The sequence below is a fragment of the Cloeon dipterum genome, chromosome 4, assembly GCF_949628265.1.
Source record: "Cloeon dipterum chromosome 4, ieCloDipt1.1, whole genome shotgun sequence".
Lineage (NCBI taxonomy): Eukaryota > Metazoa > Arthropoda > Insecta > Ephemeroptera > Baetidae > Cloeon > Cloeon dipterum.
In genome coordinates this window covers 31,523,113-31,550,164 of record NC_088789.1, presented here as the reverse complement: position 1 = coordinate 31,550,164, position 27,052 = coordinate 31,523,113, and the positions used below count along the sequence as shown (strand labels likewise).

Here is a 27,052-nt window from a genome sequence, read left to right as displayed (position 1 = left end):
ATGATAATGAGTTTTTCCCAAGGTTTGTCGCGAAAGCGTACGTCTGGAGGGCCCACGTGGGGGCGGAAACTGCCCGTGTGCAAGTTTTTTAATTATAATAAATTCAGATAAGCATGTCTGGATGACTTGAGACCATTGAGCGGCGAGCACCACATATTTATGCTTTTTCTCATACTTTTTAACGGTAATATTTTGCTTGTTCCTTATTTTTAGATGGAATTTGAAGAAATTTTGCAGAAATATATTGTATAAAGCCATATTTAAAAAATTGTTAGAACTTGGAAATTTAGATAAAATTAATTTGAAAATATTTTTAGATCAGATAAAATTGTTATTAAATTTATCCAATATATTTTAGACAAATCAACAATCAAAAATTAAAGTGAAGCAAAATAACCGTAAAAAGACAATATTTTGGTAGGTTTTTACAATTAAATTAGCAACAATTTTTGAGAGTGACAGTATTCATTTTATTTATCGATCAATGTGCTTCCCAGGGCCGGACTGGTATCGAAAAATTCACCGGGGCATTCTTAATTTTGGCGGCCCACGAGACCGCAGCGGCCCCCCCCCCCTCCATCCGGGGTTCGCAAGCCAGAAACCCGGATTTTTCCGGAAAAAAACCGAATAAATTGCAAAAACTGTTTTTTTCTGAAAATTTGCGCATTTTTCCAAAACAAATGAATTTTTATAGAAAATAAAATAATGGGGATCTTTAAAAATCAGAAAACTATGCCACTGGTTTCACCAAAGACTAAAAATTCTAGCACTAGTCGAATTTTTCCAAATTTTCTGGCGCTTTTTGCGTGGAATGTGACCTTTTTGGGGTTAAATTCAGAAAAATTAATGTGAAAAAAACCAAAACTCGTGTTTTTTCTGCTGATTTTTTGCGCAAAAAAACAGTGGTGCATTTTTGTGCATTGCAACTAGAGCGTATACAAGAACAGATTTTCCAATCCTGTCTTTCCAGTTCCGGAAAAAATTATTCCGGTTGTTTCCGGTTCTTGTTTCAACTATTTACAAAAAGTCCTGTCCGGTCCTGTTCCGGTAAAAATATTTCCGGTTCCGTGTGAAAAACCGGATAAACCGGATTCCGGTTCTTGGGATCAGGGTTCGCAAAAAATCACATTTTTCGAAAAAAAACACTGTATTGCAAAAACACTGTTTTTGCGGGTTTTATGGCATTTTTGCAGTTGTTTATATGCGTTTCGACAAAAATGAATATTTTTATGGGCATTTAAGTTTGTGGATGTAATTTTATCCAATCTTTTTCCATTTAGTTAACAAATAGGAATTATAGCTTTCATAAATTTTAGCGTTGCATAGAGGTTAATTGGCTTAAGTCTTGGTTAAACACGTAATTTATTCAAAGAGAGGTTAATTTAATTTTTTTTATAGTTACAAAAACTTTGAAAATCAAACAAATAGGAAGGTTCAAATAATTAAAAAAAATCAAAGTGTATTCTAGAATTTTCTTTTGAAAATTAGAAAAAGTGTTTAAAAGTAGTCCCATGACAATTCCGAACTTTGCAGGCGGAAAATTTCATAGAGATGGAATATTTATGAATAAGTAAATTCTCTTGAAAGGTCGAAAAAGTAGAAAATTTTCAAAAATTGGTACTTTCGCAACTCCATATCTCGGTTTTTAACGATCAGAATTTCAAAAACTAAACACAATTGAACTAGACCCGACCTCCCTTGACCAGCTGAAGGATTTAGAGGTGCTTACCCTCCATCCATAAGTTGCAATACTTCTTCTCCCTCGAAAAAGTAAACAATTTTTATGCACTCTGGATTTTTGTATTAATTAACAATTTAACTTAAAAGTATTTTTCTGTTGAAATTTTGAAAGAAAAGAATTTAAGATACACTAAAATATTTTTAAGCCCTGAAGAAGCAAGCTAAAAAAAATTGAATCAAAATTATAGCAATGGGGTTGAAAGGTGATGTTGATAAGCACCCCCAAATACTTTTGCTGGTTAGTGGAGGTCGATACGAGTCTAACAGTGGGTACTTTTTGCAATTCTGATGGTTAGAACTCGAGATTTTGGAGTTTGAAATGTTGGCACAAAACAAAAAAAGCACTATAATTTCTTGACTTTTCGAATTTTGCACACTCGAAATCTCGGGGTTTAACCATTAAAATTGCTATTATTAACACCGTTGGACTAATCTCCACCTCCCCTGACAAGCTAATGGGTTTCCCTGCACCCCTAATTATTGTAAGTGGTAATACATAAAAAAACCTTCGAAAAAGTAAAACTTTTTAACTCAAAATTAATTTATTAATTTGTATTGTAAAATATATATTTGTCTGTTTTAATTTTAAAAGAAAGGACGTAGTGGTAGTTAAGAACGAGTTATAGGCAATTTAAACTATGTTTAAGCTCAGAGGAAGCATGCTAAAATATTTTTTTTTCAAAATTATAGCAATGGGGTTGAAAGGGGATGAGGGAAAGCTCCCCCTAGGCAGTTTGGCTGGTTAGTGGAGGTTGGGCCAAGTCTAACGGTGGGTAGTTTATGCATTTCTGATGGTTAGAATCCGAGATTTAGATTTGCAAAGAACCTGGCGAAAAATAAAAAAATTATGTAATTTTTTTCATTTTTGATTTGAAGAATTTCTCAAAATTAATAAAAAAAAACAACGCTGAAATTTTCAGTCTGGGTGTTTGTGTACCCAGATCGTGGGGCGCACAACGAAACGTGCTATTTTAAGGAATCGAGTTAATCAAGTGTCGGCGGGCGACTAGTCCTGCGGCCGGTCTGGTGGCCGGCCCGGCGGCCCACCAGGGCATTGCCCGATTCGCCCGATGGGCTATCCGGGCCTGGTGCTTCCTGGCATTATGAGCATACAAACTTTTCTTTGTCCCGTATGATTTCGGGCAGTTGTAACAACAGAAATTATTACTATTTAAAGGAAAACAACTCTTAATATGATTTTCAAGAAGTCCTTGGCACTTGAACTTGCACTCGCAGCGGCCGCAAGTCTTAATGGTCCGGTGTATCCGCATTTTATGGCGGCTAATTTCCTGCGCACACTCATCGCAGGAAATGAATGAGTGGCACCTGGACATGTGAGCCTTGAGTGTCGATTCCGTGGAAAATAGTTTCTTGCACTGTTCACACATAATCGTCTTTAGAAGATGTTGACATTGCATGTGCCACAGCATGTACCGCTTATTAAATGCAGAATAGTTGCAATGGTCGCAGCGATAAATCGCGGATTTGTGGAAAGTTTGAACGTGACATTTCATATTCGGCGATGTGGCGAACGATTTTCCACACTCTTCGCAATTAAGAAGAGTTTGTTTGAAGCTCTTCCTATGTAATTGATACAAACCCGAGCACACGAAACTGAGTTTGCATCTGGAGCAAACCGATGGCTTTCTGTGGCGTTTCTTGTACATGAGAGCCACGTCCTGGCCACAAGATTTGCACTTGTCGAGCGTGTGAATTTGTTTGACGTGGTAATTCACTTTCCATTTCGAGCCGAATTTGGCGTCGCAACTGTCGCATTTGAAGATCTTTGGTATGTGCCTCCCCTCTACGTGTCGACTCAAAATGGATTTCCTCGTGGCGAAAAACTCGCAATGCTTGCATAAGTAAAGATCTTGGTTTATGTCTTGCCTGTGCGACGAGCTGATATGGAGGATCATTTCGGACTTGGATTTGAAATACTCTTTGCAGCCCAAACGCGTGCACGCCACTGGGAGTTCTGGGTGGATGCGATTCACGTGCTGTCTCCACGATTCCACTGAGGAATGCAATTTGCCAATTTCACAATATTTGCAACGAATTTTCATCCTTTCCCGTGGTTTGTGAAGATCCCCTTGCATGTGCTGCTCTTTTTCCTCCTGGGTGTGAAAGAATGTCCAGCAGCCCCGAATTCCGCATTTGATGGCTTCTTTGTGATACACTCTGACGTGATCCAACAGATGGTTGAAACTTTTGCCGCAGTATAAACACAATCTTTGGCCTTCTTTGCTTTTCAAAGGAATTTTCTTCTCGTATTTGGCCAGATCAACCTCTTCCAACTGCACCCAACACTGCTCTACTTCTCCAACTGGAAAATTTAAACAATTGAAATGAAGGTGTTTATTATTTATATTAAAATTTCTCAATACCTGAATAATTCTCCCGAAGCACCCTGGCGTTTTGTTCCAAATCGAGATTTTTCGGCCACCAAGCAACAGCCTCGTCTCCGGATTCATCCCCAAACCTAAAACACGGGTCAATAATAAAAATCGCAATTTTTAAGCTCGTAAAAATAGCTCACTCGGCCTGCCAGATGCAAAAAAAGCAGATCAAAGCGTCTTCTTCCACCACGTCCGGCAAGTTTTCGTCTTCTTCCGTAAGGTTCATGACCTCCATGGCCCATTTCCTCAGCTTCATCCTGTCCACCTGCGAGGCGAGGACGTGCCCGTCCGACGTCGGACACTCGCACAGTCTGCACAGCGGCTTTTGAATGGGAATTTTTCCTTCTTTTACACTTGGCGGCTGCATCTCTTGATGTCTCTTTCAGCTCCTTTTGCTGAATGTCTCTCCATCCATGAAAGTCTTCCCCAGAGAGGGTTTTCGTCAATTTTCCATGCCCAGTTACTAGCTGCTTCGATTTGCAGTCGTATACAAACAAATCACACGCCCGCCCAAGCGAATTTTGCTTTTTGCATTTCACTTTGAAGCTGCTTTGAAGCGCTTCGAAGTCGAATGTGTTTAGAAATATTATTGATTATTGTTGTTCATCAGCTGCTAACAACTCCGCCCCCGTTCGTAATGGTGAGTGCAACAAGGAGAGGAAAATTTTAAGACTCTATCCTTTTTTCCACGTTTTTTATTATTTTTGTTGACTTTTTAAATTAATTGCTATAGTTAGTTGTTTACACGATCTTAAATAGCTTAAGATTTATGCTTCAATACGTAAAAATTCTAGTTGCGTAAGTTGCGTTCTTAACTCCTTGTCATAGCTCTCCCAAGTGTTTCTAATTTCAACCAATCAGCGTTCAGCGTTCACACCCATTGAAAAATTAAAAGTAAATTTTTTCCGATTATTCCCTCTGCACGAGTGAAAATGGTTTTATTTTTCTTAAAATTCGGCCGATCGTCCAAGTGTCAGACAGGGCTTTGACCTGCGGTATCCTGACGTCCTTTTCAGGGCATCCCGTGCCCTGAGATTAACTCAAATGCCTGTTTTCAGTGATTTTGAGCAAGAATTTATTTATTTTTAACCTGAATTTAGTCAAAAGACAAATTATACAGATGCAAGAATACAGTTTTAATGGAGCACTACACAGACCAAACAATTAAAAGGACTTTTTGAATTGTAAACCGTTGCATGTAGTTCCTTATTTGAGAAATTAAGCAATGATTTATGAAATCAGGACCATGGAACAGTTAAATTTAAGATTATGTATGCATGGTAAACATCCAAAAAAATAACAGAATTTTCGCTAGATAGAATTGAATCGCGATCTTTCTTTAAGTTGCATGAATAATGTGAAAAATGTCCAAAGATAAAAGGAAACAATACGTGCTTTTAAAGGAGGGAAATAAAATTTTGATTGGCATAATTCTCAAAAATTCAAGGACGTGGAAATTTAGAAAAAAAGTTGTATTTGAAAATATTAGTAGATAAAAAATTATTTATTATTAAATATATTTTACAGAAAAAACCCTTTCCAAAACATTAAAAGCGAAGCAATATAACCGTAAATAAAGGGACAATATTCCGGTAAATTTTTCTAATTTTTCATAATACTGCTGTACATTTCATTTACACATCAATATGCTTCTCGCGACAGTATGAAAATACAAACGTGACTTGCGCCTGTCCAATTTTGGCTCTCGTCACAATAAAAATTATTATTCTGGCAGCTCTTAAAATGCTTTCCGAGGACAACCGGCGAATCATCTCCTGAGCACATTGTGCCGCCTGTGCTTGAGACGCTTTTATTCCGTGGCGAACAAATTTGTTGCACTCTCCACTCCTAAGACCGTCTTACGGTAAGTGTACGATTTGAATGTGCCTTTCCATTAGGCTCTTGTTAAATGTCGAAAATTCACATTGGTCGCAGCGAGAAATCACCCCTTTGTTGTGAACTTGTTTCACGTGCCGATTCAATACCATTCGCACGTTGAATACTTTTCCACACTCTTTGCAAATAAAAGGGGCAAATTCTTCGCAGCTTTTCTTATGCTTTCGAAGAAGTCCTGAGCACTTCAACTTGCACTTGCATTTGCGGCAAATCTTACTGGTCCGGTGTCTCCTCATGATATCGCGGCACATCTCCTGAGCACATTCTCCGCAGCGAACGTTTTCGTGCAAATTCTGTTTGTGAACCTTGAGAAATGATTTGGAGGGATACGATTTGTCGCACTCATCACACTTAAACGTCTTTGGAAAATGATTGCGTTGCATGTGCGCCATCATTTGGTTTCTGTCATAAATAATTTGGTCGCAGTGGTCGCACCGAAAAATCACACTTTTGGTGTGAACTTTATTCACGTGCCAATTCAACCTCAAATTCGCGGTGAACGTTTTTCCACACTCTTTGCAAGTTAAAGGGGTTTGTTTGCATTTCTTCCAATGTAATTGATTCAAACCCAAACACTCGAAACTGAGTTTGCATTTTAAGCAAATCGATGGCTTTCTGTGATTTCTCGTACATCCAACAGCCACGTCCTGGTCACAAGATTTGCACTTGTCGAACGTGTGAACTCTGATATAGTGATTATTCACCAGGATTTTCGAGCCGTATTTGGCGCCGCAACCGTCGCATTTGAAGATCTTTGGATTGTGCTTCGCCTCTTCGTGTATTTTCAAATCACCCTTAAGTCTGGTGTAATACTCGCAATTCTTGCATTGGTAAAGATCTTGATTTACGGCTTTTTTGTGGAACGAGTTGATGTGGAGAATCATTTCAGACTTGCATTTGAAGAACTCTTTGCAGCCTTTACGCGCGCACATCACAGGAAGTTCTGGATGATCGCGTTTCATGTGCCGCCTCCACCTTTGTTCAGAGGAAAACGATGTGAAATTTTCACAGAAGGCGCAACGAATTTCCCTCTTTTCGCGTGGTTTGGAACGTTTCTCGTGTGAAACCTGCTGCATGTGCTGCTCTTTCTCCTTCTGGGTGTGAAAGTAAGTTGTGCAGCCCTTAATTCCGCATTTGATGGCTTCTTTGTGATGAAATTTGATGTGCTGTCTCAGATTAATGTATCTCTTGCTGCAGTAAAAACACACTCTACTGCCACCTTTCTTCTTAGGAATTTCATCTGTTTTTTTGCCCAGATCAACCTCTTTCGATTTCTTTGTGTATTTGGCCAGATCAATCTCCTCCAACTGCACCCAACACTGTTCTACTTCTCCAACTGTAAATTTTAAACAATATAAATTAATCTGATGAATATTTTTAATAAAAATTCCTAAGTACCTGAATAATTCTCCCGCAGCACCTTAGCGTTTTCTTCCAAATCAAGATTTTTTGGCCACCAAGCCACAGCCTCGTCTCCAGACTCGTCCCCAAATCTAAAAACAATAAGTGTCAAAATCAAAATAAAATATTTAGGGCTCGTAAGAAAACTCACTCTGCCTGCCAGATGCAAAAATAGCAGATCAAAGCGTCTTCTTCGACCACGTCTGGCAAGTTTTCGTCTTCTTCCGTAAGGTTCATGACCTCCATGGCCCATTTCCTAAGCTTGAACCTGTCCACCTGCGACGCGAGGACGTAGCCGTCCGACGTCGGACACTCGCACAGTCGGCACAGCGGCTTTTGAATGGGTGTTTTTTCTTCTTTGCCTCGCAGCTTCATCTCTCGACTCCTTAAGAGACTCTCTATCCAAAATAACTCTCGCAAAAAGTGATGTTCGTTGAATTTCAATGCCCAGACTCTTCTTGAGTTGGTGGTCGTAAACAAACCAAATTTGTCACGCGGATCTCGCTGCTTGCATTGTCCTTTGTTCTCTCCAGTCGAGTCGCGTGCGCGTGGTCGCGTGTTTACAAGCTAACACAGCTGATTTCAGTGCTATCAACAACTCCGCCCCCGTTCTCAGTGGTGTGTGCGACATAGAGAAGAAAATTCCAAGCTGGTCGATGTCTTTATTTCCTCGTTTTAACCATCTTATGTTACCTGTTCAAGTAAATTACTAATTAAATGTTATCATGAACTTACAGAGCTTTAGATTAATACTTTAATGCGTACACATTTTTTGTTGAGTTATTAACTCCTTTGTGTTATCTCCCTCGAGTTTCTAAAAGCAACCAATCAGCGTTCAGCAGATTTTGATTGCTTTTCTTTCTGATTGGCGTACTCGCGATTTTTGAATTTCGTTACGCATCGGGGGAAATTAAAGTACCCGCTTTTTATGCAAAATAATGGTACACGTAGACTTATATTCAAAAGGAAAATCAGGCAAAAAATGGTATAAGAAGCGCGCTTTTGACGAATAACGTTTTTGCTTTGCTTTGCACTAATGAAATAAAGTTTTTGGTCAGAATTAACAGGGCATCACAGCGACCTGACTTCTAAAATAGGAAAAAAACCATTTTCATTGCCAGACTCTCAACATAATGATAATGAGTTTACCCCCAGGTTTGTCGCGAAAGCGTACGTCTGGAGGGCCCACGTGGGGCGGAAACTGCCCGTGTGCATGTTTATAAATTGTAATAAATTCAGATTAGCATTTAGCATGTCTGGAGGACTTGAGACCATTGAGCGGCGAGCACCACATAATTATGCTTTTCTCATACTTTTTAACGGTAACTTGGAAATATTTTGCTTGTTCCTTATTTTTAGATGGAATTTGAAGAAATTTTGCAGAAATATATTGTATAAAGCTGTATTTAAAGGACTTGGATATTTAGAAAAAATTAATTTGAAAATATTTTTAGATCAGATAAAAGTAATTGTTATGAAATTTATCCAATATATTTTAAACAAATCAACAATCAAAATTTAAAGTGAAGCAAAATAACCGTACAAAAGACAATATTTTGGTTGGTTATTACAATTAAATAAGCAACAATTTTTTAGAGTGACTGTTTTCATTTTATTTATCGATCAATGTGCTTCCTGGCATTATGAGCATACAAACTTCTCTTTTTCCCGTATGATCTCGGGCACTTGTCGCAATAGAAAATGATTACTATTTATATGCACACAACTCTTTAATATGATTTGCAAGAAGTCCACGGCACTGGAACTTGCACTCGCAGCGGCCGCAAGTCTTAATGGTCCGGTGTATCCGCATTTTATGGCGGCTAATTTCCTGCGCGCACTCATCGCAGCGAATGAATGAGTGGCACCTGGACTTGTGATCATTTAGTGTAGATTCCGTGGAATACAGTTTCTTGCACTCTTCACACTTAATTGTCTTTGGAAGATGTTTGCATTGTATGTGTTTTCGCATGTACGGCCTACTAAATGCAAAATAGTCGCAATGGTCGCAGCGAAAAGTCGCAGTTTTAGTGTGAACTTTTTTCACGTGTTGATTCAACCTGGAAGTCAAGGCGAACTGTTTTCTACTCTCTTTGCAACTAACAAGGTTCATTTTTTTGCAGCTCTTCCAATGCAACTGATACAAACCCAAGCACTTGAATCTCAGTTTGCATTTGGGGCAAACATATTGTCTTCTGTGGCGTGCTTTGATCCCGAAAGCCACGTCCTGGACACAAGATTTGCACTTTTCGTACGTGTGATAATTTTTGTAGTGCGATTCCACTAAAAATTTCGAGCCGAATTTGGCGTCGCATCTGTCGCATTTGAAGATCTTTGGCATGTGCTTGGCCTCTTCGTGTCGTCTCAAATTAGAATCACTCGTTGCGAAATACTCGCAGTGCTTGCACTCAAAAAGATCTTGATTTAAGGCTCGCTTGTGCGAGTTGAAGTGTAGAATCATTTCAGACTTGGATTTGAAATACTCGTTGCAGCCGTAATGCGCGCACGCCACCGGGAGTTCTGGATGGTCGCGATTCATGTGCTTTCTCCATGATTCCACTGAGGAATACAACTTGATTATTTCACAATATTTGCAACGAATTTTCATCCTTTCCCGTGGTTTGTGAAGATCCCCTTGCATGTGCCGCTCTTTTTCCTCCTGGGTGTGAAAGTACGTCGCGCAGCCCCGAATTCCGCATTTGATGGCTTCTTTGTGCACATTTCTGACGTGATGCAACAGATGGTTGAAACTGTTGCCGCAATAAAAACACACTCCACTGACACGTTTCTTCTTTTTAGGGATTTCCTTCTCGTACTCGGCCAGATCAATCTCATCCAACTGCACCCAACACTGTTCTACTTCTCCAACTGAAAAATTTAAACAACAGAAGTTACGCCGTGGATTATTTTTATAAAAAAGTTCCCTACTTGAATAATTCTCGCGCAACACCTTAGCGTTTTCCTCCAAATCAAGGTTTTTCGGCCACCAAGCGACAGCCTCGTCTCCGGACTCATCCCCAAACCTAAAACACGGGTCAAAATTAAATAACTATGCAATTTTTAATCATGAAAAAACTCACTCGGCCTGCCAGATGCAAAAATAGCAGATCAAATCGTCTTCTCCGACCACCTCCGGCAGGTTTTCGTCTCCTTCCGTCAGGTTCATGACCTCCATGGCCCATTTCCTCAACTTGATTCTGTCAACCTGCGACGCGAGGACGTGGCCGTCCGACGTCGGACACTCGCACAGACGGCACAGCGGCTTTTGAATGGGTGTTTTTCCTTCTTTGCCTCGCAGCTTCATCTCTCGACTCCTCAAGTGACTCGCTATCCAAAAGATTTTCCCGTAAAGTGATGTGTTGAATTTCAATGCCCAGACTCTTCTTGAGTTGGTGCCTGGTGGTCGTAAAGAAAAATTCCTTTTCACGGGAAACTTGACCCACTATACCTGTGTGAAGCGTTAGCTATTTAGCTAAAGCTAACTCACAATCGGCTGCTATCAACAACTCCGCCCCCGTTCGTCGTGTAGTCGTGTAGTGTGCGACAAGGAGAAGAAACTTTAAAAAGATTTTTTCCCCTCTTTTTTATTTATATAAATTTTGTTTACTTTTTAAATAAAATTACTAAGTTATTGTTCTCATAACCTTACATTCTTTCGATAAATAACTCTATATACGTAAAAATTTGTGTTGTATTATTAACTCCATAACTCCTTAACTTAACCTTCTCGAGTTTGTAAGGGCAACCAATCAGCGTTCAGCGTTCTTTGATTGCTGCGATCTGATTGGCGCACTCGTGATTTTTGTATGTTTATGTTTATACTCGTACAATTAACCAGCTTCGAGCTTTATTCGTTTTCTCCTCCTTGTCGCTTGTCGCACATGTTATACCACTCCGAACGAAGGCGAAGTTGTTGACATCGCCTCACTGCAGAGACTACGATTTGCATACTCTAATATTTTTAACGGTACATTGTAAGAAAAAGGAAGGAAGAGGATCAGCGTTAAATTATTTCTTGTGACTGCCAACGCGCCCAACACATTCGTAGAAACAGAGGGAGCAGGGGCGAGGGTATTGAAAATCAACGCTTTTAACCTTTGTGGGAAGAACGAAGAACACTTTTGAGTGGAGACATGGAGAGTCGACATTCCAGGAGCCTAAGGAGTCAAGTAGGAAAAACACCAATTCAAAAGCCGCTGTGCCGACTGTGCGAGTGTCCGACGTCGGACGGCCACGTCCTCGCGTCGCAGGTGGACAGGTGGAAGCTGAGGAAATGGGCCATGGAGGTCATGAACCTGACGGAAGAAGACGAAAACTTGCCGGACGTGGTCGGAGAAGACGCTTTGATCTGCTATTTTTGCATCTGGCAGGCAGAGTGAGTTTTTTCATGAGTTTAAACATTGCGATTATTTATTATTGACCCGTGTTTTAGGTTTGGGGATGAGTCTGGAGACGAGGCTGTCGCTTGGTGGCCGAAAAATCTTGATTTGGAAGAAAACGCTAAGGTGTTGCGCGAGAATTATTCAGGTACTTGGGTATTTTTAATGGGAATAATATCCAATTTAATTTATATTATTCAAATTTTCCAGTTGGTGAAGTAGAACAGTGTTGGGTGCAGTTGGAAGAGGTTGATCTGGCAAAATGCACAAAGGAATCCCCTAAGAAGAGAAAATTCGACATTGATCTGGCCAAATACGAAAAGAAAATCCCTAAGAAGTGGAAATACGGCAGTGGAGTGTGTTTTTACTGCGGCAAGATGTACAACAGTCTGAGGCATCACGTCAAGCTGATGCACAAAGAAGCCATCAAATGCGGAATTCGGGGTTGCAGGACTTACTTTCACACAGAGGAGGAAAAAGAGCAGCACATGATAGAGGATTTACATGAGAAACTAAACAAAACGTGTGAAAAGAAAAACATATGCTGCAAATTTTGTGAAAATTTCACAACATTTTCCTCAAACCAAATGTTGAGATATCACATGAAACGTTATCATCCAGAACTTCCGGTGACGTGCACACATTACGGCTGCAAAGAGTCCTTCAAATCCAGGTCCGAGTGGATTCTCCACATTAACCTGTCGCACAAAGAAGGGATAAATCATGACCTTTACTTATGCGAGCATTGCGAGTTTTTCACTACGCATGAGTTTCTGTTGAGAAAGCACGAACAGGCAAAGCACAAGCCAAAGATCTTCAAATGCGACAGTTGCGACGCCAAATTCGGCTCAAAAGTGTTGGTGAATAAGCACTTCAAACGATGTCACACGTTCGAAAATTGCAAGTCTTGTGGTCAGGTCGTGACTCTCGGATACAAGCCATTTCACACAAAGCCATCGGTTTGCTCCAGATGCAAAGTTAGTTTTGATTGCTCGGGTTTGAATCAATTACATAAGAAAAGCTGCAAATCAGTTCTTCTTAAATGCACAGAATGTGGGAAACCGTTCACCTTGAATAAGCAGTTGAATCGCCACGTGAAAATCGTTCACACCAAAAGTACGATTTTTCGCTGCGGCCATTGCGACCAAATTTTATATGAAAAACACCAAATAATAAAGCACATGCAACGCAAACATTTTCCAAAGACGATCAAGTGTGATGAGTGCGACAAATTGTATTCCTCCGAATCATTTCTCAAGTACCACAAACAGAGGTGGCACGAATACGTTCGTTGTGCAGAATGTGGTCAGGAGGTACGCCGTCAAAACATGCCGATTCACCGGACCGTAAAGAATTGTCGCCGCTGCAATTGCAATTTCAAGTGCCAGGGATTTCTCGAAAAGCATAAGAAGAGTTGCGAAGAAACTGCCCTCCTTAGTTGCAAAGTGTGTGGAAAAGCATTCAACGTGCGTTGGAAGTTGAATTGCCACGTGAAACAAGTTCACAACAAAAGTGCGATTTTTCGCTGCGACCATTGCGAATTTTCTGCATTTAAGAAGAACCTAATAGAAAGGCACATTCAATACAAACATTTTCCGTAAGACTGTTTAGGTGTTGAAAGTGCAGCAATTGTTTGCCAGGAAATATTTTCTCAAGCGTCAAAAGCACAGGCGGCACAATGTGCTCAGGAGATGATTCGCCGTCCTTGAAAAGCATTTTAAGAGCTGCCAGAATAATAATTTTTATTGTGACGAGAGCCTAAATTTTCATACTGTCGCGAGAAGCACATTGATGTGTAAATGAAATGTGCAGCAGTATTATGAAAAATTAGACAAATTAACCAGAATATTGCTCCTTTTACGGTTATATTGCTTCACTTTTATAGTTTGGGAAAGGGTTTTTTTCTAAAATATATAGCAATAAATAATTTTTTATCTACAAATATTTTCAAACACAATTTTCATTAAATTTCCATGCCCTTGGATTCTTTTTTTTCCATCCGGATTTACACAGAAAATTTGTGCAAAATTTCTTCTTAATTGAAATTATATTAAAAAATTAGGAACAAGCAAAATCTTTAATTTCTTTTAGAAAAATCAACAAATAGCAAACTACAATTTATTTTTCCTATTGAGGAAATTTTTCCCGAAAATTCGCAAAACGTATGAAATAGATCGCGGCAAGAGAGATTCGATTCAAGTGAAAAATCTTTCAATTTTTCTAGTAGATAATAGAGGGTAACCCTGAAAAAGGTCTTAAGCGCGTACCACAAGTCAAAAAGCGCCCTGTCCAAGACCTGTTGGATGAAGGGTCGTGTTCGCCAATCGAAAGAACGGTAGTATTTTTAAATTAATATATATTCGATCGTGCGGAGGGAAAAATTTGGGAAACAATTATTTTTAATTTTTCCATGGGTTTGAAAAATATATAAATTGGTTCATAGAGTACATACGGCGTTGGATCCGGTGGGAATTCATTATTAGCCCTTTTATTGTTCAAAAAAAAAAAAAAAATTGCGGATTTGGAGAAATTATACGAGTCTCGTTTTTCAAAATTTAAAATCCATTTAATCCAAAAATATTAATTAGGTCGGCTCGTATTTAGTCTCTAAATGATCCTAGATGAATTTCGCGTCGATATATCAAGAAGCACATAATCATGAATATTTTCTTTTTCGAAAATCCGTCTGAAAAAAGAAATTCTTGAAAAATCGAAAAATGGTCTACTTTTAAAAAACTGCACATAGATGGAAGAAGCTTCGATTGATATCAAAATCAGCGCCATTTGGCCCTGGATACCAAAATTTGAAACAACAAAATTCTCGTTTAATTATTTTGCATTAAAAATTATTAACTCTGTTCGTATGGGCCGTAGGGTAAAAATGCAAGGTTCGTTAGAATCGCCGTAAAATTCTGCATCCAATTAAGATTATTTTTAGCTGCCGCCCTAGAAGATATTCGTTTTTATTTTTAAAAATCGCCAATGGGCTTGTTTACATTTTGACCGTTCGACACACCGTTCCGCGGTTCCACGCACATTGATTTACCGCGTGGGGATTGTCGAATTTTTCCCCAATCGCAAATGCCGTTATTCATTTTATTTATCGATCAATGTGCTTCTTGACAATATGAGCATACAAACATATCTTTTTCCCGTATGATCTCGGGCACTTGTCACAACAGAAATAATTACTATTTAAAGGCACACAACTCTTAGTATGATTTGCAAGAAGTCCGCGGCACTTGAACTTGCTCTCGCAGCGGCGGCAAGTCTTGGCAATCTGATGTTTCGACATGTTTTGATGGCGCATCTCCCGAGCACACTCAGCGCAGCGAATGAATGAGTGCGACCTGGACTTGTGAACCCTGAGTGTCGATTTCGTGGAACATAGTTTCTTGCACTCTTCACACTTAATCGTCTTTGGAAGATGTTTACATTGCATGTGCCACTGCATGTACCGCTTAATAAATGCAGAATAGTCGCAATGGTCGCAGCGAAAAATCGCGGATTTGGTGTGAACTTCTTTCACGTGGTGATTCAACTTCCAACGCTTGTTGAATGATTTTCCACACTCTTTGCAACTAAAGAGGGTTTGTTTGCATTTCTTCCTATGTGATTGGTACAAACCTGAGCACTCAAAACTCAGTTTGCATCCGCGGCAAACCGATGGTCTTCTGTGGACTGCCTTGTATGAGAGAGAAACGTCCTGGCCACAAGATTTGCACTTGTCGAACGTGTGAAATTTTTTGTAGTGCCATTCCACTAACAATTTTGAGCCGAATTTTGCGTCGCATCTGTCGCATTTGAAGATCTTTGGCATGTGCTTGGCCTCTTCGTGTCGTCTCAAATAAGAATCTTTGTTTGTGAAATACTCGCAATGCTTGCATAGGTAACGATCTTGATTTATGCCTTGCTTGTGGCACGAGTTAATATGGACAATCATTTTAGTCTTGGATCTGAAGTACACTTTGCAGCCATGATGCGTGCATGCCACCAGTTCTGGATGCACGCGTCTCATGTGCTGCCTCCACAATTCCACTGTGGAAAACAACTTTCCATTTGGACAACATTTGCAACGAATTTTTATGCTTTCACATGGAATTTTCCGTTTCTCGTGTGAAACCTGCTGCATGTGCTGCTCTTTTTCCTTCTGGGTGTGAAAGTAAGTTGTGCAGCCCTTAATTCCGCATTTGATGGCCTTTTTGTGCATATAATTGACGTGGTTCATCAGATGGTTGTAGCTCTTGCCGCAGTAAAGACACACTCCGCTGACGGGTGTCCATTTTGTAGATATTTTCTTCGTGTATTTGCCGAGATCAATCTCCTCCAACTGCACCCAACACTGTTCTACTTCTCCAACTGTAAAATTTTAATAATATAAATTAAATTGGATATTATTTCCATTAAAAATACCGAAGTACCTGAATAATTCTCCCGCAGCACCCTGGCGTTTTCTTCCAATTCAAGGTTTTTCGGCCACCAAGCAACAGCCTCGTCTCCAGACTCATCCCCAAACCTAGAACACGAGTCAAAATTAAAATAATAAATTAAAATTCTTGAAAAAAACTCACTCTGCCTGCCAGATGCAAAAATAGCAGATCAAAGCGTCTTCTTCGACCACCTCCGGCAGGTTTTCGTCTTCTTCCGTCAGGTTCATGACCTCCATGGCCCATTTCCTCAGCTTGAACCTGTCCACCTTCGACGCGAGGACGTGGCCGTCCGACGTCGGACACTCGCACAGTCTGCACAGCGGCTTTTGAATGGGTTTCTTTCCTTCTCTCGGCTGCATCTTCTGCCTCCTTATGCTCCTTGAATGGCTCTCCATGTCGCCACTCAGTTAATTTTCAATGCTCTCTGTTTCTGAGAATGGGTTTGCACGTTGGCAGTCGTAAACAATAATATATTCACACAGATCTTCCTTTTTGCAATGTCTGTTATTTGTGAAACGTGCGAAATGCGAAATTATAATCAGCTGTGTTGTTGTCAACAACTCTGCCCCCGTTAGCAATGGCAAGTGAGACAAGGAGAAGAAATTTCAAAGTTCATATTGCTCCTTTTTCTGTTTTCCTACGTACTTGTTAATTTCAAACTACTTTAATTTATTTATGGAATTACAATTAAAATGCTTTAGATTTCTACTTGGATGCTAATCCGTAAAATTTTGGAGATGTGTTATTACCTCCTTGTCTAAACTCTCCCGAGTTTTCGAGCCAACCAATCAGCGTTCAGCAGTTTTTGGTTGCCGAACGCTGTTTGGCGTATTCATTGTTTTTAAATATAAAATCTGATTTGCTATTCCTCATTCACATTAGGGCCAAAAAAAGGCCAGGAGGAACTTGGTACATCTAAATCTGTCAAACGGTAAATTTGGCAAATATAAATGGGACATATACGTTTTAAATTCATTAAAATTTTTTAATCCATTGAATTGTTTGGGTTAACATTAACATGGAAACGTTAAATCTCTTAAACCAGCGTCGAGTTTTTATCTCCCTGTCGCACATGCCACTCGGAACGAAAAGGCGGAGTTGTTGACAATGTTGACATAATCACCAGACCTGACTCAACCCGACTTTAAGTGACTCGCATTCGCATATTAACGGTTCAATGTAAGAGGGAAGAATCAGCGTGAAATTTATTACTTATCAAACTTTTCCCAATCCATTATTCAGGAGCAGACGGCATTAATATCAACGCTTAAACCCTTTGTGGGGGAAAACACTTTCGAGTGGAGACGGAGACATGGAGAATCATTCAAGGAGCTTAAGGAGGCAGCAGAGAGAAGGAAAAAAACCCATTCAAAAGCCGCTTTGCAGACTGTGCGAGTGTCCGACGTCGGACGGCCACGTCCTCGCGTCGCAGGTGGACAGGTTCAAGCTGAGGAAATGGGCCATGAAGGCCATGAACCTTACGGAAGAGAACGAAAACCTGCCGGAGGTGGTCGGAGAAGACGCTTTGATCTGCTATTTTTGCATCTGGCAGGCAGAGTGAGTTTTTCACGAAATTAAAAATTGCAGTTTATTAATTTTGACTCGTGTTTTAGGTTTGGGGATGAGTCTGGTGACGAGGCTGTGGCTTGGTGGCCGAAAAACCTTGAATTGGAAGAAAACGCTAAGGTGCTTCGGGAGAATTATTCAGGTACTTCGGTATTTTTAATGGAAATATAATATCAAATTTAATTCACACTATTTAAATTTTACAGTTGGAGAAGTAGAACAGTGTTGGGTGCAGTTGGAAGAGGTTGAACTTGCTAAAAACACCAAGGAAATCGCTAAGAAGAGGAAATACGTCAGTGGAGTGTGTCTTTACTGCAGCAAGAGATACAACGATCTGAGACAGCACGTCAGAAGGCAACACAAAGAAGCCATCAAATGCGGAATTCGGGACTGCACGACATATTTTCACACTGAGGAGGAAAAAGAGCAGCACATGCAGAACTATTGTTACAAGAAACATAGCAAACCAAGCGAAAGCACGGAAATTCGTTGCAAATTTTGTGAAGATGTTAATATATTTTCCTCATGGACAACGTGGAGAAAGCACATGAAACGTTATCATCCGGAATTGTCGGTGGCATGCAGGCATCACGGCTGCAAGGAGTACTTCAAATCCAAGCCCAAGATGGTTCTCCACGTGAATTCGATCCACAAACAAGACATAAATCAAGTTCTTTTCCAGTGCAAGCATTGCGAGTATTTCACAACGTTGGAATATAATTTGAGAAAACACGAACAGTCGAGGCACAAGCCAAAGATCTTCAAATGCGACAATTGCGACGCAAAATTCGGGTCAAAAGTGTTGGTCAATTCTCACTACAAACAATATCACACATTCTACAGGTGCAAATCTTGCGGCCAGGACGAGGCTCTCAAATACAAAGCACCCCACAGAGAGCCATCGGTTTGCTCCAGATGCAAACTCCGTTTTGAGTGCTTGGGTTTGTACCAATCGCATAGGAAGGGCTGCAAACAAACCCTCCTAAGTTGCAAAGAGTGTGGAAAACAGTTCCCATTGCCTTGCAGGTTGAATCTACACGTGAGACGAGTTCACACCAAAACTGAGATTTTTCACTGCGAACATTGCGACTATTCGGCATGTGAAAAGAGCAATATGCGGGAGCACTTGCGACGCAAACATGTTCCAAAGACTGTTAAGTGTGATGAGTGCGACAAATGGTTTGCCTCTGAATCATTTCTCAAGATCCACAAACAGAGGTGGCACAAATACGTTCGTTGTGCAGAATGTGCTCAGGAGATATGCCATGAAACCATGCTTAAACATCGAACTGCCAAGACTTGCTGCCACTGCGATTGCAAGTTGAAGTGCTCGGGACTTCTTCAAAAGCATAAAAAGAGCTGCAATCCAACCCTTTTAAATTTAAGTTGCAAAGAGTGTGGAAAAACGTTCAACAAGTGCTGGAAGTTGAATTGCCACGTGAAACAAGTTCACAATAAAAGTGCGATTTTTCTCTGCGACCATTGTGACTTCTCTACATTTAACAAGAGCCTAATGGAAAGGCACATTCAAATCGTACATTTTCCGTAAGACTGTTAGGTGTTGAAAGTGCAGCAATTGTTTTCCAGGGAATATTTTTAAGCGTCACAAGCACAGGCGGCACAATGTGCTCACAATCAGGAGATTCGCCGTCAAACAATATTTAGACATCGGACCAATAAAAGACTTGCCGCCGCTGTGAGTGCAAAAGTTTAGTGCCAATCAGGGACTTCTTGAAAAGCATAATAGGAAGAGTTACCAAAATAATAATTGTGACAAGTGCCTCAAATTGTTTAGGCAAGAGACACGTTCGTATAGTTTGTATTGATGCATAAATAAAATAGCTGTATTACGAAAAAAAATTCGCGGTTAATTACAAAAATTTACCAGAATATCGTCCCTTTTACGGTTACACTTTGCTTCACTTTCAGTTTTGGATATTTCTTAAAGAATTAATTCTCATTTCACAAGGTCAAATTTTTCCGATGAGGGGTCGTGGTCGCAAAAATCGGAAGAGCTGCCGAATTTTCAGATAAATAAAAGCACATATATCCACTTGTGCGGAGAGAAAAATCGGAAAACAAATTATTTTTAATTTTTCTTTGGGTTGAAAAATTTATAAATTGGTTCCCAGGAACGGCGATCGAACCGGTGGAAACTAAACTAATCGGGGAAATTGCGAATTTACGAGAAAGTCCAAGAAAATTGATCGCATCGGCCTGAATTTGATGATCTCAAAACAATCCCAGACGAATTTCTCGTTGATAGAGGACAAATTTATGAAAATTTTCTACTTTTTTGAAAACCCGACAGAAAAAAATTCTTGAATACACGAGAAATGATTCAAATTTGAAAAACTGCACACAGAGGTGGACACGACTTACCAAAAGAAGCTACGACTGGTACCAGAATTAGCGCCGTTTGGCCATTAGGGGCCTGCTGGGCCCTTGGCACCAAAATTAAAGATGTCAAAATTCACCAGTTGCATAAATCCTTAAGTGTTCGAAGCCGCCAATTAACAGATGGCGCCACCGTAGACTTTCGATTTTAAGGCACTTCCGCTCCGATTTCAGACTCAATCTAGCTACTGTGCATTCTTGAATTAATTTTATATTTTTTGACGTGCTGAAAACCAAAATCGGTTCAGCCAATCGCCGTGGAATTGTGAAAAACTATTTTTTGAAATAAAAAAATCTTTTCTACGGCGAATGGCTGAACCGATTTTGGTTTTCAGCACGTCAAAAATTAGCAAATTAATTGAAGAATGCACAGTAGCTAGATTGAGTCTGAAATCGCAGCGGAAAGTGCCTTAAAATCGAAAGTCTACGGTGGCGCCATCTATTGGCGGCTTCCAACACTTAGGGTTTATGCAACTGGTGAATTGGCTGGACTTCTGGAGCTTTCAAAATAAATGTATGTTTAAAAAAAATTAGAAGAATTTGTAACTTCCCTCTGACATAGTTTAGATTGTGAAAATAATTAATTAAATTTAAATAATATTTTTACGCAAAACACCGTACAAAACTGAAACTGAAACAAAAAAAGACAATATTCTGGTAGGTTTTTAAACACAATATTTATTCACAATTCTGTGATTAATTTTATTTACAAATTAAAGTGCTCCTTGACAATGTGAGCATACAAACTTCTCTTTTTCCCAAATATATCTGGACACATGTCACAACAGAAAATATTATTACTCCGCGGACAGATGTGCATGTCAAGAAGTCCTTGGCACTTGAGTTTGCACTCGCAGCGGCCGCAGGTCTGCGCGCGCCGGTGTTTGTACATGCTATCGCGGCGCAACTTCCGCGAACACTCGGCGCAGCGGACGAACGAGTGCGCCTTGGACTTGTGATTCTTGAGTAGACATTTCGTGGGAAACATTTTGCTGCACTTTTCACACTTAATCGTCTTTGGAAGATGTTGGCGTGTCATGTGGTTCAGCATGTAATACTTGTTAGATGCAGAATAGTCGCAGTGCTCGCAGCCGAAATTCCTGACAGATTTGGTGTGAACTGTTTTCACATGGCGATTCAACCCCTTGATAAATTTGAATGCTTTTCCACACTCTTTGCAAGTGAATGGGGTTTGTTTGCAACTCTCGCCATGCAGTTGATACAAACCCAAGCACTTGAAACTCACTTTGCATTTGGAGCAAACCGATGCCTTTCGGTGGAACGCCTTGTGTCCGTGAAAAACGTCCTGGCCGCAAGTTTTGCACTTGTCGATCGTGTGGTATTTGTTAGAGTGCAGTTTCACTAATACCTTGGAGCCGAATTTGGCGTCGCACTTGTCGCATTTGAAGATCTTTGGCATGTGCTTCGACTCTTCGTGTCGTCTCAAATTATATTCAAGAGTTGCGAAATGATCGCAATGCTTGCACTGGAAAAGATCTTGATTTAAGCCTCGTTTGTGCGCCGAGTTGACGTGGAGAATCATTTCAGGCTTCGATTTGAAGTACTCGTTGCAGCCGTACTGAGTACAAAGAACCTGTTCTGGATGCTTGCTATCCATATGCCGCCTCCACAACTCCACTGTGGAATACAATTTGCCTTTTTCACAATATTTACAAAGAATTTTCCTGATTTCCCGGCGTGGTTTGGAACGTTTCTCGTGTGAAACCTGCTGCATGTGCTGCTCTTTATCCTCCTCGGTGTGAAAGTAGGTTCTGCAGCCCGGAAATCCGCATTTGATTGCTTCTTTGTGCATATATTTGACGTGCTCCATCAGATGGTTGTAACTGTTGCCGCAATAAATACAGTCTCCACTGAAGTATTTCCTCTTCTTAGCGATTTTCTTGGTGTTTTTAGCAAGTTCAACCTCTTCCAACTGCACCCAACACTGTTCCACTTCTCCAACTGTAAAATTTAAACAATAGATATCACTCTGATGAATATTTTTAATAAAAATTCCCAAATACCTGAATAATTCTCCCGCAGCACTCTAGCGTTTTCTTCCAAATCGAGATTTTTCGGCCACCAAGCAACAGCCTCGTCTCCGGACTCATCCCCGAACCTAAAACACGGGTCAATAATAAATAATCGCAATTTTTAAACTCGTGAAAAAACCCACTCGGCCTGCCAGATGCAAAAATAGCAGATCAAAGCGTCTTCTCCGACCACTTCCGGCAGGTTTTCGTCTTCTTCCGTCAGGTTCATGACCTTCATGGCCCATTTCCTCAGCTTGAACCTGTCCACCTGCGACGCGAGGACGTGGCCGTCCGACGTCGGACACTCGCACAGATGGCACAGCGGCTTTTGAATGGGAATTTTTGCTTCTTTTCCTCGCAGCTTCATCTCTCGACTCCTCAAGTGACTCGCTATCCAAAAGATTTTCCCTTAAAGTGATGTTCGTTGAATTTCAATGTCCAGACTCTTCTTGAGTTGGTGGTCGTAAACAAACAAAATTATTCACGCGGATCTTGGTTCTTTTTCATTGTCCTGTGAAGCCATGTGTGTGTTTGAGTTTGTTTGCAAGCTATTTGGAACAACTCCGCCCCCGTTTGCATTGGTATGTACGATAAGGAGAAGAGAATTTATGAAGCTGGTACCTTCTTGTTCAAGCTTTTAAATAACTCTTGTTCATTTTTAATTTAACTTCTCTGGTTTATTATTATTTTAATCTTAGATAGCAGTAGATTTTTACTTAAAGACGTAACAATTAGTTTTTTGTTATTAACTCCTTTGTCTTATCTCCTTCAAGTTCGTAAAGGCAACCAATCAGCGTTCAGCGCTCTTTGATTGCTGCGCTCTGATTGGCGTACTCGTGGTTTTTTTATTTCTTTACGCGTCGAGATAAAAGTAGGCGCTCTTTATGCGTTAGCGGGAAAGTAATAGATCTCTACACTTTTTGTCAAAAGGTAAAAGAGAGGCAATCGGTATAAACGTGCTTTTGACGCACCACGTTTTTGTTTTTCATTATTGAAATAAAGTTTAGGGTAAGAAAAATTTTACAAAATTTGATTTTAAAATCTTTTAACTGGTCTCTATGGATTGGACGCAAAATAACCGTAAAAAGGAAAAATATTCTGGTAAGAAGCAAGCATTTTTTAGAGTGCCAGTATTCATTTTATTTATACATCATTATGCATCCTGACAAAATGAGAAAACAATTGTCTCTTGTGGCAAAATATTCTCGGGCACTTGTCACAATAGAAATTATTACGATTTGCGTGCACATAGCACTTATTAATGTGCTTTTGAAGGAGTCCTGAGCACTTCAACTTGCATTTGCAGTGGCGGCAAGTCTTGACGCGCCGGTGTCTCGTCATGTTGTGACGGCGCTCCTCCTGACCACATTCTGCGCACCGAATGTATTCGTGCCACCTGCGCTTGTGTATTTTTAAAATTCGTTCAGAAGCATAAAATGTGTTGCACTCTTCACACCTAATCGTCTTTGGAAAATGATTCCATTGGATGTGGTCCGCCATGTATGCCTTATAAAATGCAGAATAGTCGCAATGGTCGCAGCGAAAGGTCGCAGATTTGGTGTGAAATTGTCTCACATGACGATTCAACTTCCAACGCTCGTTGAATGATTTTCCACACTCTTCGCAACTAAAGAGGGGTTGTTTGCATTTTTCCCGATGCAATTGGTACAAACCCGCGCACTCGAAACTGAGTTTGCACTTCGAGCAAACTGATGACTTTCTGTGGCGTGCTTTGTATTTGAGAGCCACGTCCTTGCTGCAAGATTTGCACTTGTCGAGAATGTTACATTGTTTGAAATGTCTTTTCACCATCAATTTCGAGCCAAAACTGGCGCCGCAACTGTCGCATTTGAAGATCTTTGGCATATGCTTCGCCTCTTCATGTTGTCTCAACCTGTTCTTCCTTGTGGCGAAATACTCGCAATGCTTGCATAGGTAAAGATTTTTATTTATGGCTTGTTTGTGCGAGTTGATATGGAGAATCATTTCAGACTTAGATTTGAAGAACTCTTTGCAACCACGATGCGTGCACGCCACCAGTTCCGGATGCTTGCGATTCATGTGCATCCTCCAAGATTTGAGTGAGGAAAAAATATTGACCTTTTCACAATATTCACAACATATTTCCCTGCGTGGGTTTTTGTGTATCGAGTGAAGATCCTCTTGCATGTGCTGCTCTTTTTCCTCCTCGGTGTGAAAGAAAGTCATGAAGCCCCGAATTCCACATTTGATTGCTTCTTTGTGATGCCCTCTGACGTGCTGTCTCAGATCGTTGCATCTCTTGCCACAGTAAGAACACACTCCACTGCCGTATTTCCCCTTCAGAGGGATTTCCTTTTCGTATTTGGCCAGATCAATGTCGAATTTTCTCTTCTTAGGGGATTCCTTTGTATATTTTGCCAGATCAACCTCTTCCAACTGCACCCAACACTGCTCTACTTCACCAACTGGAAAATTTGAATAATATAAATTAAATTGGATATTATTTTCATTAAAAATACCGAATTACCTGAATAATTCTCCCGCAGCACCCTAGCGTTTTCTTCCAAATCAAGTTTTTTCGGCCACCAAGCCACAGATTCATCTCCAGACTCATCCCCAAACCTAAAATGCACGTGTCAATATTAAAATAATAAATTAAATTCATGGAAAAAACTCACTCGGCCTGCCAAATGCAAAAATAGCAGATCAAAGCGTCTTCTTCGACCACATCCGGCAAGTTTTCGTCTTCTTCCGTCAGGTTCATGACCTCCATGGCCCATTTCCTCAGCTTGAACCTGTCCACCTGCGACGCGAGGACGTGCCCGTCCGACGTCGGACACTCGCACAGTCTGCACAGCGGCTTTTGAATGGGTGCTTTTCCTTCCTTGCCTCGCAGCTTCATCTCTCGACTCCTCAAATTGACACCCTAACCGAGATAATCTTTACAAAAAAAGGGTCCTGTGATACTTTTCAAGGCACAGATTCTCCCTGGGTTGGAAAAAAACTTTGTTCACGTTAACACGCGGACCTTGCTTCGTGCGTGGTCCTGTGTCCTGTTAAGCAAGCGATTCAAAGTCAGCTGTTAGCTGTAAACAACAACTCCGCCCACATTAGCGGTGGAGATAGAGTGGAGAGTGCGACAAGGATAAAAGTACTTGACGCTGGTTTAACTGAATTTCTTAGTATTTTTTGTGTTTTGTTTAATTAAAAAGCAAAATAACTATTTACGTATGATAATAGTCTTAGTTTGATTCAGTTTTATACAGTAAATTCATAAAATACGAGTTGTTTTTTCTAAATCCTTGTCTTCGCATTCTTCTGTTTCTAGAGGCAACCAGGGGGGTGTGTCACCAGAGGCAACCAATCAGCAGTCAGAAATCTTTGATCGCTCGATCTGATCGGCGTTCTTGTATTTTTTTTAGTCATCTTTTTTTGTACATCGTTCTGCATGGGAAAAAGTATAATTTAAAATGCTTTTTAGGCGTCAGCGGGAGAATGGTATATATACATACCTTTCTGTCAAAAGGAAAATCGGGCAGCCAGTATAGATACGACATAAGTACACGCTTTCGACGCAAATTTACCAGGGTTAATGCAACTTAATCAAAGAAAATTCGCGTGAATACAGTTGATCAAAAATGTTATTAGAATGCTTTGAAGCCTGTTTTTTTCTGAAAAAAAGGAAAAATTAAAGGAATATCAAGTTGAAAGAAATTGTTCAATTTTATTTTTGAAAGATTTGTTGTGATACATACAATCTAAAGAACCCCAACCTTTGAAACGAATTTCAAAATAAATGCGTTTTTAAGTCAAAAGATGCATCTCTTTAAATTCCCTAAAAAATTTCCCCCAAAAACCACCCAACACCAAAAGTTAAGCAAATTCATTGCAAATAAGACAATAATTATATTTGAGCAGATTCCAAAGACGGATTGGAAACAAGAGATCCTTATTTTTCCTGGGATTCCGGCAGGAGAGGAAAATATTTTTCAGGTACAAGTCGATACATAAAATTTGCTTCAGAACAATTATATTGTTGGCCGAATTCATATCAAATATAATCTCAATAAAGGACAAGAGTATTAAAAATTTTCATTTTGATTATGTTTAACATCGCTTACTCTCTTAAATGTAACTTAATATTGCACTTTTAAGCATTGCAGAGTTGGCAAATCCTGATAAGAGTATATATATTAACTATTTATTTGCCTTCAGACACGTAAAAACATTTAAAAAATACCATTTTGTTAAAGGAACTGAAAGATAAAAAACAGGTAAAACAGGAACATAGCCGACGGAACAGGACATAACCGGAAAATCCAATTTTAGAACAGGAACAGGACACCATGAGAATTTTTTCCCTGAACATGATCTTCTTGAAAACGCTCTAAATAATACTGGGAGGCAGCGGGGGCCAGATTCGTGCCACGCGCAGATATGGCGTCCGGTGGAGTAAAGTGCGAAAAAATATTCTAGTAAAAATGCGCGAAAGGAAGCAAGTTTTGGTCAATATTGTGACACAATTGGCATTAATCGCGTCTTTCGGATCGTAAAAACAAACTCTAGACACTCGTCCGGCAATCCAAAGGGAGCTTTTTGATTCCCACATTCAGACGCCATCTTGGATATTCGCAGTGCGAACCAATTTGATCGCTCACCTGGCTCCCGCTCCTGGTAGGTTTAAACAATTAAATTGACCAGTTGCATAAACCCTAAGTGTTCGAAGCCACCAACAGATGGCGCCACCGTAGACTTTCGATTTTAAGGCACTTCCGCTGCGATTTCAGACTCAATCTAGCCACTGTGCATTCTTCAATTAATTTTCTATTTTT

At 40.1% G+C, this 27,052-nt stretch overlaps 6 protein-coding genes across 10 annotated transcripts; 2 read left to right on the top strand and 4 right to left on the bottom strand.

The window, feature by feature from the left end:
* Positions 1 to 14: 14 nt before the first annotated feature.
* On the bottom strand, positions 15 to 4,763 carry LOC135944052 (zinc finger protein 354C-like). Its single transcript, XM_065490743.1, has 3 exons — positions 4,277 to 4,763; positions 4,125 to 4,219; positions 15 to 4,063 (listed from the first exon to the last, which is right to left on the bottom strand). Exons 1-3 carry the CDS (start codon positions 4,501 to 4,503, stop codon positions 2,712 to 2,714), a joined length of 1,674 nt encoding a protein of 557 aa, XP_065346815.1. The 5' UTR covers positions 4,504 to 4,763; the 3' UTR covers positions 15 to 2,711.
* Positions 4,764 to 5,568: 805 nt separating this feature from the next.
* Positions 5,569 to 10,946, bottom strand: LOC135943451 (zinc finger protein 11-like). Of its 3 annotated transcripts, none has more exons than XM_065489984.1 (3): positions 7,585 to 7,984; positions 7,431 to 7,525; positions 5,569 to 7,368 (listed from the first exon to the last, which is right to left on the bottom strand). In XM_065489984.1, the coding sequence occupies exons 1-3, from the start codon at positions 7,806 to 7,808 to the stop codon at positions 5,996 to 5,998; spliced, it is 1,692 nt and encodes a 563-aa protein (XP_065346056.1). In that variant the 5' UTR covers positions 7,809 to 7,984; the 3' UTR covers positions 5,569 to 5,995. The 3 variants fall into 3 exon arrangements, with proteins under 3 accessions (XP_065346056.1, XP_065346055.1, XP_065346057.1); XM_065489983.1 differs by lacking the exons at positions 7,431 to 7,525; positions 7,585 to 7,984 and adding exons at positions 10,362 to 10,456; positions 10,514 to 10,946 and having other exon boundaries at positions 5,573 to 7,368; XM_065489985.1 differs by lacking the exons at positions 5,569 to 7,368; positions 7,431 to 7,525; positions 7,585 to 7,984 and adding exons at positions 9,011 to 10,301; positions 10,362 to 10,456; positions 10,514 to 10,893.
* A 71-nt stretch (positions 10,947 to 11,017) lies between these two features.
* LOC135943450 (oocyte zinc finger protein XlCOF6-like) lies at positions 11,018 to 14,004 on the top strand. Its single transcript, XM_065489982.1, has 3 exons — positions 11,018 to 11,808; positions 11,866 to 11,960; positions 12,023 to 14,004. The coding sequence occupies exons 1-3, from the start codon at positions 11,567 to 11,569 to the stop codon at positions 13,411 to 13,413; spliced, it is 1,728 nt and encodes a 575-aa protein (XP_065346054.1). The 5' UTR covers positions 11,018 to 11,566; the 3' UTR covers positions 13,414 to 14,004.
* Positions 14,005 to 14,006: 2 nt separating this feature from the next.
* On the bottom strand, positions 14,007 to 17,290 carry LOC135943452 (zinc finger protein 91-like). The gene is made up of 3 exons (XM_065489986.1): positions 16,384 to 17,290; positions 16,234 to 16,328; positions 14,007 to 16,171 (listed from the first exon to the last, which is right to left on the bottom strand). The coding sequence occupies exons 1-3, from the start codon at positions 16,635 to 16,637 to the stop codon at positions 14,913 to 14,915; spliced, it is 1,608 nt and encodes a 535-aa protein (XP_065346058.1). The 5' UTR covers positions 16,638 to 17,290; the 3' UTR covers positions 14,007 to 14,912.
* Positions 17,291 to 17,554: 264 nt separating this feature from the next.
* LOC135943806 (oocyte zinc finger protein XlCOF6-like) lies at positions 17,555 to 19,652 on the top strand. Its single transcript, XM_065490470.1, has 3 exons — positions 17,555 to 17,799; positions 17,856 to 17,950; positions 18,015 to 19,652. The coding sequence occupies exons 1-3, from the start codon at positions 17,555 to 17,557 to the stop codon at positions 19,355 to 19,357; spliced, it is 1,683 nt and encodes a 560-aa protein (XP_065346542.1). The 3' UTR covers positions 19,358 to 19,652.
* A 1,211-nt stretch (positions 19,653 to 20,863) lies between these two features.
* On the bottom strand, positions 20,864 to 25,403 carry LOC135944179 (zinc finger protein 780B-like). 3 transcript variants are annotated; one of them, XM_065490970.1, is made up of 3 exons: positions 24,899 to 25,403; positions 24,748 to 24,842; positions 20,864 to 22,167 (listed from the first exon to the last, which is right to left on the bottom strand). In XM_065490970.1, exons 1-3 carry the CDS (start codon positions 25,120 to 25,122, stop codon positions 20,912 to 20,914), a joined length of 1,575 nt encoding a protein of 524 aa, XP_065347042.1. In that variant the 5' UTR covers positions 25,123 to 25,403; the 3' UTR covers positions 20,864 to 20,911. The 3 variants fall into 3 exon arrangements, with proteins under 3 accessions (XP_065347042.1, XP_065347041.1, XP_065347040.1); XM_065490969.1 differs by lacking the exons at positions 24,748 to 24,842; positions 24,899 to 25,403 and adding exons at positions 22,230 to 22,324; positions 22,382 to 22,766; XM_065490968.1 differs by lacking the exon at positions 20,864 to 22,167 and adding an exon at positions 23,361 to 24,685.
* Positions 25,404 to 27,052: the final 1,649 nt, after the last annotated feature.